We start from the raw sequence: 12,121 nt of genomic DNA on the forward strand, positions 1-12,121 counted from the left end.
GTTGGAACAGGACAGGTTTTAAACTGCAATCACTGCTGGATTTTCCAGTCATTCAATCATTGTTTTTTTGCAGCTGAACTACTCAAGCAGGCCTTTTCCACTCTAGAAAACTTATACAAGCCTATAAATCTGTTTGGCTGGATTGAACTACTGAGCAGTACAATTTCCTGTGGCTGCCTTGGATAATACATTAATATTGAAGGTGAAATGAAGCACCTTGTCAAAAATTGAGAGCCTCCAAACTGACTTCACTGTTCTCATACCGTCAAATCCATGCATCTTGCCCCTGAGCACTGTGTAACCTGAGGCTACCTCTGTATTAAAAGTCATGACAATACGTCAATAAGTAAATAGCCAAACAGGTTCAATGCACATTCCAGCAGTATACATTCCAATATTATGTGGAAAAAATTAAGAAATCTCATAAATCATGAGACAACTAATTTTCCTTTAGTAACAAAATATTACTCCAGTCTTTCTCTTTATCATGTTCTCTTTTTTCCCCTCAATTCTTTGCCCTGGCTGGTGTATAGCAGTCCACATGATTTATCTCTAGGCGACACCGTCCTGAGCACGATGGTGCACTGAACACAGTCCAAGACTGTTATGCCCAAGGTCAGCCTTAACTGTAGTCTGTCCAAGTTAGCTGCAGGACCATGGTGGCACAGAGCTTTGTGTGAATAACTGAGGTGTGCTCCAAAATAATGTCGACCAAGAAGAAAAGACCTCAATCCTAATTATTTCATTCACAGCCTCGGATTCTGCTTGTCAATAGACCTCGTTGTTTTCACTAAAATGGATGCAAAGTGACAGCTGGTACTATCGGATAAATGTGTTATGTATCCTGCACACAGTTGCTATTATTAGCCACATCTCTGAGCCATCCAACAATATGGGGTAGCCATACATGTTGCTAATAAAGGGCAAAAAAAATGTCAGAAGAACGGGGGCTGATCTTCTTGAAACATAAGATCCTAAGGCGGTATGACAGGGCAGATGTTGAGATGTTTCCACTTGTGGGAGAGTCTCAAATAAGGGGACATAGCTGCAAGCAGATGGTCAGTTAAAATGGAGATATGTAGGAATTTCTTCTCATGGAGGATAGTGAATCTCTGGAATTCTCTTACTTAAAGTACTACTCCTTGCAGAGAGTTGTGAAAGCTAGATTACTGGAGGCATTTAAAGAGAGGGAGATCTGTTTTTGAAAGACTGGGGAATTGAGGGCTACGTGGAATTGGCACAGAAGAGGAGTTGACACCCGGGGCAGATCAGCCATGGCAAGGCAGGCTTGAGAGGCAGAGTGGCCTACTCCTGCTTCTATTTTTTGTGTTCTTGTGTACAGGCAGATCTCTTTTGTCACTGTAACACTGGAGCACCCAATGCGTCTGAAAATAAAAATCCAGATGCAGGAAATCTGAAATAAAAGAGAAAATGCTGTAAAAACTCAGAAGAGTTCTAGACATAGAAGGTTAACTCTTTCTCTTTGCGCAGATCTGCCTGACTGCAGAGCTTTTCCAGCGTTTTCTGTTTTTCTTCCGGATTTCCAGATCTGTCTGCCAATTTGTTTCAGATATTCACCTGAAACTGAATGTGGTCTTCATACTTCTGCCTCTTTGCCAGCATGTTGCTGCTGCAGCTGAGACAGATGAATGATTCTACTACTGCAGCACTGTTGTCTGTTGTTTGCACTTCAGCATGGAGGATGCCAAACACAGCTTACATCTATGCAATGTTTCTTTTCCCAACTGACGACCCTTGTGGTAACTCAATGGAAGTGGGTAGATGCTGGATGAGGTCATTGAGTCAATAAGGGGGGACAATTTGCCGGAGACAACGTAGTCCTTTGTTTATTAAACCTATGAAATGAGGACAGTTAGAGAGTGAGAACACAGATAAAGGTATGTGAAAGTTGTGAAATGCAGGGCTACATGACGTGTCAAGCAGATCAAGCTGCGCTAATGGACTGAGGAAAACTGAGCCAATGTCATAGATGGATGACCTGGCTTGTTCTGTTACAGACAGAGAAAGTGAGTTACCTTAAGTTGTAGATTACAACATTGAACCTGGAAGGCTGCAACATGCTCAGACAAAAGATGAGGTGCTGTTCCTTAAGCTTGCATAGTACCTTGTTATAACAGCGCAGAAGGCAACAGACAGATAGGACAGAGTGGCTCTATTGTATGATTAACTGGATGACCTCATTTACTGATCATTTCCAAGGCAATGCTAGCCTCATTCTAACAGAGAAATTCCTTTTGTCCTATCTATACCTCCTCCCAAACTCTGTGCAACTTTATATTAATTTATTTTCTCTCCTTCCCCATTCTGATCCTCTTTCTCGCTTTTCATCCACACTGCATGATCGGATGAGTGTATCCAGCATTTGCCATTTTTAATTTTTATTATACATTTGAAAATGAAGGTGGGGTTCCTTGTACTTCAATCTCTAGGCCATGCATCTGGAGCACACAGAAGCCTTGCATAGTGGCAGAAGGAGTGCACTACCTCACAAACTATCCCTCCATCAGCCTCATCAAGCACATGCTGCCCCTTCTGTGGAAGAGTTTGTGGTTCCCATATTGGCCACATGAGCCACTACAGAACCTACAAAACCTCAGTGGAAGCAAGGCATCCTCTAGCCTGAGGGGCTGATTAAGAAGAATTCCTAAGACGAGTTCTTCATGGAAATGTTGCTACCTGGGTTTGGAGAAAATCCAATTCGTTGTGGGTCCACATATTGCCAGCACAATAATTTTCAGCATTTATTGAAGACCCAGCACATTTCCTTTCATTTTACAGTGAATTTATTTTGAGCTAATTCCATATAATATCCCAGATTACATAGAGTTCCACAGCTGGTGCTAGCCACATAAAAGAAAATATTAACTGCTGTACAAAATAGATAATACATGGAGCTGTGTGTGAATGCATAAATTACGGATTATGAACCAAGTAAGAAAACTTCTGATTTACAATCCCCTCTCAGTGATAGATACAATGCTTTTTATTTGGGTTGCTATCAGTATTAAATGCTGCAGGTATAGTGAATTTAAATCCTTGTACTACATTGAAGATTAACTGAACCACTCAAGAACAAAAACTTGCTTTGTTTCAAATTGCCTTTTGAATCTTATGCATTACAGATGTTTAAACCTGTGTAAGACTGCTTTATTATGTGTGTATATAATTTACTAAACATTTTATTAACTGAAGCAAGTGAGTAAGACATGGGGAAGCAGATGCAGGGGCAGGGAGGAAATCTGTTTGGTTGCATCTAGAATAGATTACTTAAAGAAAAACTTGGCAAGTCCAACTTAGGGGACCCTAGCCCGATCATTCTGTTTTATTCTACTTGCAAGAGGAATCCTTGTGTGTTGATTTTCCATGCTTCCATGCAAAGCTGGATGGACTCCACTGTGAGACCCTTGTTACACACATACACAATTTGTTCTGCTCATCAAGTTAACATGTTGCTAGTGAATGGAACATTTTGTGCATCAAATATACTTCAGTGTAATCATATGGTATAGGTCCCTCTGCTTTAAAATTCAAAGGAGATGTGGGGAGGTACTTTTTTTTTTACACAGAGAGTGGTGGGTCCCTGGAATGCGATTCCAAGGGTGGTGGCAGAGGCAGATATAATAGAGACGTTTACGAGGCTCTTGGATAGGCACATGAATATCCAGTGAATGGAGGGATATGGACCATGTGCAGGCAGAAGGGATTAGGTGTCACTAGCTTAATTCAGCACAACATCATGGGCTGTGGGGCCTGTTCCTGTGTTGTACTGTTTTATGTTCTACCCTTTATATTATCCCTTAGCCTTGATTTCATCCCAATACAATTATTTTTCATTTTCTACTCTGGCCATTCTGCACTTTTTGTTATACTGGGGATAATTTTATGCCAGAGAGCTTTCTACTAGGTATTGGATTGAAGTGACATGAACTCACTGTGCATTAAAATACAGAAAACTTGGATGGACTTGGACTATTATAGATGAAAGGTTACTCTCCCAATTAATAATGCATTTCAAATACCTTTATGTTTAACGTGCACACAAAATATTTTGTATAAGCTATAACAGCTTCTACATCTCAAATCTATATCTCAAATATACTGGGATATATATTGTATACTGGGAACGAACACATTTAAAATTTCTTAGCTCAGAGCAGCCAAACGCCAAAGTGAAAATAAGATAAACTGGGAATGGTGAAATTAAATAAAGACTGAAAAATCTAAAAAAAATGTCAAGGTAGTAAACAGTAGTAAATATTTCTGATAAAGAACTGATTCCCTTAATCTAAACTATCTTTGAACAACTGACTGCAATGTCTGTATTTGTGACATCTCCCCAATTCCAGGTAGTATGGCAGCATTGAAACAAAAAGAGAAATTCGGGAAGAACTCTTGACTGTGGAATTTTGTCTTATACTAAATTTACTTATGTTAGTTTGTGCAGTGTTGATGGAATGAGCTGCCAGAGGAAGTGGTTGAGGCAGGTACAATAGTAACATTTAAGAAGAACTTGGATAGGTACATGGAGAGGCGGGGCTTGGAGGAATATGAGCTGAACGTAGAAAATTAGGACTAGTTGGGTGGGCACCAGGGTCAGCATGAACTGGTTGGGCTGAAAGGCCTTTATCTGTGCTGTATTGCTTTTCCACTCTATTTCTCTATAACTCATCCAGTCAAGCAGCATTTGTGGAAAGGGAAACCAGTTAACATTTCAGGTCTATGACCCTTCCTCAGAACTGGGTAAAGGATGGAAAATATACAGTTTTCAAAGCTGCTTGACTGGCTGAGTTCTTCAAACATTTTTCTTTTTGTTTTACATTTGCATTTGCGATTTTATTTGTTTTCCATTGCTGTATGACAGCATTGCTGTAATATGAAACTTTTGGGCAGGTTCAAATCTTGATGCTGGAGCTGAATGCTGAACCCCTTGCTGGAGTAATGGCATTAGAGAGGATGGTTTGATGTAGCCTAAATATCCTCTCCTTAAGTTCAACTGGTGCCTCTTTTGTGTGTGAATATGGACAATGAGTTAACATTGACTACTGGAGGCAATACAGAACATCGGTCAGAACTGCAAGTCCTGATTATCTTCATTTCACTGGTCTAGGAACGCTTATGTCAAGTAGCTCAGCATTCAACAGAAATTAAAACAGATTCTTACTGATGTGAGTGCCACACCACACAATACACTTACTGATGGGTTACCAAAACTTTCCATGAGAATTCAATAATTCACTTTAAAATGAGCTGTATGTTTACAGAGATAATTGTGACTTGTTGAATCCTAGGTAATCAAGTAATTCTGTGGAGCCTACTTTCCATGATTTGTGCATCACAAATATGTGCCCAAATACATATTCCTATGTCCATGAAGCTGTCCTTGACCACGATATGTAGTTAAGCGGTAATCAAAGCTTAAAATAAATATTTGGCTTGAAAGACTGGGTACAAGTGTAATTACACTGTGGTTAAATTCCTTCAGTCTTTAATACCCATCCATTAAACCCAGCTACCTCTTGTAGTGCCTCTATCAACAGGCTAATAAGCTGTACATTTTTGGCTCTGCACCATGGGTTTAAGATTCACCCATAATTTTAGGCACAGCATGAAACAATGTAATTTTGCTGGTGATTTACTGAGATTCTTTAAGCAATTTTGATTTATTCATCCTCTGGTACCCTACCTTGCATCAAAGATAGAAAAGCTTCCATGATTGCTAGTTTACACCTGCGGTGTTCAATTTGGATGGATGATATTTAAAAGGGTTGAAACTTTAATTTTCAGAATACATGGGCCCTGAATGAATTTCAGCTTGCTTATGTACCTTTCTTTTATGTTCAGGTATATACCAACGGGATAGTAGGAAATGTCAGCGTTATTAAGTATCAGAAAAGTAGACATAAGAAAGAAAGTAATTTTAAAAGCAGCTTTCTGACTGCACCTCTAACTGAATGAAGTTGTGAAAGTGGATTGAAAGCTTTTGTGGAGTTTCCATATAGTTTTAAAGCTAAAAATCTTACTGGAGTACTATGTTAAGATTGCTGTAAGGTAAGAATGTACATTTTTCCTGTTACCTTCAACAGCAGGATTCTACTAATACTTTTAACAATTTTGTATAATTCCAGGGAAGTTGATGGTGATTTCGACAAAACTAGCACATGAATACAATTACACTTGCATCAAGGAACCTATAAAATGTAAGCTTGTTGTTTTAGAAGCATGTGACTTAAAGAGCTAAATATAAGCTTCTGCTGCTGAAAGGATCAGAAGTCTTTCTCAAAAAGCATTATCCAGTAGTAGTGGTCTGAAGAGAACAGCCATTAGTAGTTAATCTCAAAGTAACTTTGAGAAGTGCGGTATTGATCCAGACATAAAGCATTTCCAACAAAATCTTAGAAACCAGTTGAGAATAGCACCATTTCTCTACAATGACACTGTGTAAATGTATTACACAAATGTTACAAGGATTCTCCAAAGTATCTGTACACAAAGTTTGGTCTACCCTATACCATACTTTAAAATCATAAATGTTTTGCTGGGAGTTTCCTAACAATTTACTATATAACATTAATTTTAAAAATGTCCTTTCAAGTGTGGGAACCAAATATTCCAGATCTTGTTCGGTATGGTAACGCAAAGCAAGTGGGAGGAGGCTTGTTTTGACCATGAACCCTGAATAGATCTGTTGGGTTGAAAGGCCTGATTCTGAGAGCCCTCGTAGAAAAAATGCACTGAGGATCACTATCTAATTCGAACATGATTATGCCACAAATGTTATTTCTTTCATTCAGCTTTGTGGCACACTTAATCATACCTCACCAGCAGGCAGAAGGTATCTCTCCATCCTTTGCACACTGCTGTGTGATGCTTTACTATCTCTGGGCAAGATCCCAATTCAAAAATTCTTTTGTATCGAAATGAGACATCAACCATACCTTTAGCTATAAGTTTACTAATATTAGTAAAAATGCAAGTACAAATTTAAAATGTATCTTACCATTTTAGATTTGTAATGTTTTTTAGGGAGAGAGAATTATATATAGCCACTGTTTCCCCCTTCTTTTGCAAAGGCATTGACTTCCTGTGAAATATGAATACTGTAAATCCTCTGTTATCTTGCTCAATCTTCTATCATTTGCACATGAACGTACAGAGTGGGTGTTGACAGGCAATTCAACATAGGAGAACGTCAAAGCAGAATCTGACCCTGTCCTTAATTGCCACCCATGCTCAGGCAATGTCTAAAAGGCATAATTGGACAGAAATGATCAAAATTGATTTTTCATAATTTGGTGGCTTTAAGGGCAATTTAAGCATCAATGTCTTGGTCAAGAACAGCTATTTTAGCACCAGCCACTGAGCCCGGTCCCTCCTGACTTCTGGCTGAGTATCAGGCTAGGCTGTGGATTTCAGAACTGAATCACCAGGGGACTTACGATACAAACACCAAAATATGAATACAATACATGCACAAGAAAGGGTCAATAGTTCCTTCCAATGAATATCAATATTATTGCAGGTCTCAATGATATTTTCAAAAGCATTAGCACAAAGAGCCCAGATTTATGAATATGCTATAAAACAATAAAAGTTACATATAAAAGTAATTATTTATATATATATAAATAAACATATATTATATATATATATATACACAAAGTAGAAAAATTTTGTCGGATATACTTTAGCATAAATTGTACAAACAAAATACACTTTAGTCTTTGTGTAATCATGCACAATTCAGTGGGGGTGTTAGATGTGTTTTCCTGTCCACTTAGCATTTTATGTGCACTGGAACATGAGCAAAGCAACAGCAAGTCCTGAATATTAGGTTAGTGAGCAACTGCCTGACGGGAAAAGCAGTAATAATCAAGTAATTGAGGCTCATCTTGAAAGGATTATTAAAGCTGCGATCTTTTCATTCACTGCCAAAACAAAAATGCAGTAAGGCATCTCAATGCACCACAAGCCTATCTGGCAGGCAAAGTCACCCAGCGGCTGCTGCATAAGACTGGGCTAATGATAACATATTGCAACATGCAGCACCAGCAACAGAAGGAACTAAAGTGTGGTCAGAAGCGTGGATTCAAAATCTGAAAACTTAAAAGACATAACACAGTGCTCTCCATGGGGGGGGGGGGGTAAGAGTGATTGGTGGATTGGGGGGGTTCTTACCACATTTTGAAAGTCTGCCAGTCAGCAGCTGCATACAGTGAGAAGTTGCTGGATTACAGGAGGAGAAAGGTACATGTTTCTTTACTGCATAAACCAATAATCCAAAACAAGAATATGCAGACAAATAAATCATAACTAGATTAATACTAAAATGGTAATTTTTTAATAAAGGTCCCACAATATTTTTTCATGGACATGACCCCATTTGAACTGTATCTGTTGAATGGCAGATCTTCTTAGATAGAAATAATTCAGTCTTCCTGAGGATGACAGTTGCAGGGTTGATGAGATTCTAAAATCCCATGACCGCCAAAATGGAGAGAATAAGCAAAGAGAAGTTCATCAGGGAGCTGAAAGATGTGGAATGGTATGATCGCACACACACATATCATGAAGTAATAGTGTTGTCATTACATGGGGATGGAAAACAACAGCAGAATATTTTGCTGAAAACAACAGAATATTTTGATTAAACACTGTTAATGTTACCCAGGATTCCAGAGGGAAACTGTACTTGTTTAGCATGAGGCAGATACATTCAAATGAGCTAAGGTTTGACTGTAGTTTCCTTAAGAAAGCAATATTCTGTTACAATTTGCTAAGGTCACCCAAATATTATTAATTATTAAAAAATTGCAAAGATCTCAATACGCTTTACAAAAACAGATGGTAAAAGGTAATTTTACATTGAAACTTTTTTTTAAAACTACTGGAAAAAACGTCAATTTTTACCAAAATTTGCAAAACTTTTTACATGTGAAATATATCTTGGTAAAATTCCACAAAACAAAAACAGGATGAGGCCTAATCTTTCCACTTGTTCATCTGACTGGATAACATTTGAACCATCAAGTTATAAGTAAAGCACCAGCTGCATATACAAAGCTATAAATGAGACTTGGAGGTACAAGGAACAGCATTCCAGTGGAGGGAAATAGGATTTGCTCCTGGAGATCCTTGTGTACAATTTTAGCCTCCCTGAGCAACCTGAAGCAATATAGGCTGAAAAATGCCAATGGTTACTACTGGATTTTTGCTGCATTTCAAACATATCCATAACTAATTTTAGCTGCAAGACTAATGATGGAAGCATATCATCCAGAGACAAAGAATGTATTCAAACTAACATCATTGTGAAAGCTATGTTTTCACATGGGTCCAGTTGGTTACTATGGAGAGTGGCTCCTATGGGTCCTCGCTTTAAAACCCAATCATGTGCATTGTTCAAAACATCAGTGGTTTTGGATATAGGACTTGATACTTCAGCACCACTGCAGCAATCATCAATTTCTGTTCATTTATTTGGTTCCACATTGGAGACGGACAAGCTTTACTCTGCTGCATACACCTTAAATAGCCCAGAAATATTCCTCCATTGTTTGTGCCAAATGTGTATTGTGGTAACATATGCACATTTAATTCTGCTTCTGAAAATGTGCTCCATTGACTTTGTGACATTACTTCATTACATATTTAGTGCAAACAATGGCGAGCAAGCCTCTACATGTGAGCTTACTCATTCATTCACTGGTCAGTATCAATTTCTCACTTCCTTCATTGAGTTTTACTCAAACAGTGTGGTACTGTGGAACTTCACTCCAGCAAACTGTCCTTTTTTTCCTTAGGATATCTTATGTTCCAATAAAATAGTTTTCAATCCAGGAGCAAATCCTTTTTTTGTTTTTTGATTTTGTTTGAAGTTGACAAAACTTGTGTAACTTGTAACACAACTTCAAAGAAAGACTTTTTACCCTTACAAGGTGCATTGTAGCTCTCAGTTTGTAATAAGCTTTTTGTTGCACTTGCCCAAAGTGTAACAATGATGTAATCAAATTCAGTTATGGAAAAATAACAACAGAAAATTTGCTAATCATGCAAAGTTCTGAAAATTGCAGGAGAAAAACCGAATAAAAGCCAAACTTCTTATTCCATCAATTTTACAATTACCAGCAGATTAAAGGGACGGTTATCTGAACATTAATACTGGGAGATCCGAATTACATATCATGATGGAAATAGTGAAGTCAGTTTAGGATTGTTTTTATAAGCATATAACATGGCATCAATTCAGCACATTATCCCTTTTGCAAGAAAACTTAATATTTACCAGACAACTGTTGCACAGCAGGCTGGTCATGTGTACTTAACAACTGGACCTGAATTGTTTCCACCACTCTTTTGAACCGACGACTTGGACCTAGAATTGAAGCAAAGAATTAAAGATAAAAGGAATGACCCCTGTATTCTTGAAGCACAGCATACTCAGCCACATGGGCACAGAGTATCAGAGACACTGCATAATTTATGTTTTTTTCACCTGACCACTTTTTGAATCTCATAAAATTACTCTAATTATTAACTGCAATAATTTTATCTCTATTTCATTACTTCTGTCATGCAGCAATGAAACAAAATGATGATTGTGTTTGACCATTGCTATGTGAAGTTTTATCCAGAAAAATGTAGCAAACACTAGCTCATTTTTTTTGGATTAATTTATATATTCCTTCTCTTCTCCTGGGATTTCTTTTCTTCTGCCCTGTGTGATCCCTATTTCTGAATCTTTAACAAGTGCTATTGATATAATATTTCTAAAATGAATGAATGACAGCATTTGCTGTTTCTGGGAAGCAATTGAATACAAATTGATTGCCGAGAGATAGGCTGCTCTTTATAGAGGTTCCCCACATGATACTAAACAGAAATCTTAACAAATGAATTGCAGTATGTTGAAGGATCTTGAGTTCAATCCTGACTGTTACTTAAAATCCAATTTCATTCATTGGGTTTGCTTTTGCAGCTCCTTCCCTGGTCCTCTGGACCTACCACATCAGTGTCTGGTTGCTCAGCCTGAGCACAGGAAGTGAGAGTATTTTTGGTCAATAACAGAACCACAGAGACTGCAGCTGTGGAGAGGTTAGTGGGGCACACTGTCTCACTCTTCAGGCTATAAAGAGAATCTCAGAATTGGTGGCAGTAATGACAAAATATCAAGTAAACAACATATCGCAATCTGGAATCTGAGACATCAATGGCTACATATCACAATTGTGAAACTCATTTTCCTGAGATGAATATAAATGCATTTTAATGAAGCGACTTCTTTCTTATTTTACAGAGTTAACCAAAGCCTTCTCCCATTCCTCAACCTTGCTCATGAAGTATATTAATATTTAATTTGAAAATGAAATTGTGGGGAGATACTGCTGCTAATATTGCACTGAATGTGCAGGTGGGTAGGTATACAAATAGCCTTGAAATTTGCACAGTTAAAATGGTCACTTCCACAGGCTTAAATACTGGGGACCTGACCTGGTGCAACTGTAAGACAGCACTGGGGACAAGGCAAGGACACCCAACCAAAGGAGGTAGGGACATGTGTATGTTGGTCCCAACAATGACAATCAACTAGAAATTTTATCTGAAGACTTGTGGGAAATGGAAGAGAGTTTCCTGCAAAGCCAAACCAATGTCAGGGATCTAGAAGAAACCCAATAAGTTATTTTTAAAAAATATAACAATTACCTGAAAGTGGTGTCACAGGTAGACAGCATGGTGAAGGCGGCTTTTAGCACACTGGCCTTCATCAGTCAGGGCATTGAGTATAGAAGTTGGGATGTTATGTTGCAGTTGTACAAGATGTTGGTGAGGCCACATTTGGAATAATGTGTTTAGTTGTGGTCACCCTGCTATAGGAAAGATGCCATTAAGCTGGAAAGGGTGCAGAGGAGATTTGCGAGGATGTTACCAAGACTTGAGTGACTGAGCTATGGAGAGAGGTTGAGCAGGTTGGGACTTATGTTCATTGGAGAGTAGGAGAATGAGGGGTGATCTTACAGAGGTGTATAAAATTATGAGGGTAATAGATAGGGTGAATGTGCACAGTCTTTTTCCCAGGGTTGGGGAATCAAAAACTAGAGGGCAT

General features: G+C 38.3%; 1 protein-coding gene across 8 annotated transcripts in view; it reads right to left on the reverse strand.

The window, feature by feature from the left end:
* LOC127577661 (serine/threonine-protein kinase BRSK2) overlaps positions 1-12,121 on the reverse strand; it is a 773,538-nt gene that overhangs the window by 38,309 nt on the left and 723,108 nt on the right. For 6 of the 8 annotated variants that reach the window (XM_052029045.1, XM_052029037.1, XM_052029043.1 and 3 more), the window contains 2 exons: positions 10,304-10,393; positions 8,197-8,244 (listed from right to left, as the gene is read on the reverse strand). In XM_052029045.1, coding sequence (XP_051885005.1) covers positions 8,197-8,244; positions 10,304-10,393 — 138 coding nt within the window. The remainder of the gene's footprint in view (positions 1-8,196; positions 8,245-10,303; positions 10,394-12,121) is intronic. The other 2 variants (XM_052029044.1, XM_052029041.1) reach the window with 1 other exon arrangement.

This window comes from Pristis pectinata, chromosome 14 (genome assembly GCF_009764475.1).
Source record: "Pristis pectinata isolate sPriPec2 chromosome 14, sPriPec2.1.pri, whole genome shotgun sequence".
In the NCBI taxonomy this organism is placed as follows: Eukaryota; Metazoa; Chordata; class Chondrichthyes; order Rhinopristiformes; family Pristidae; genus Pristis; species Pristis pectinata.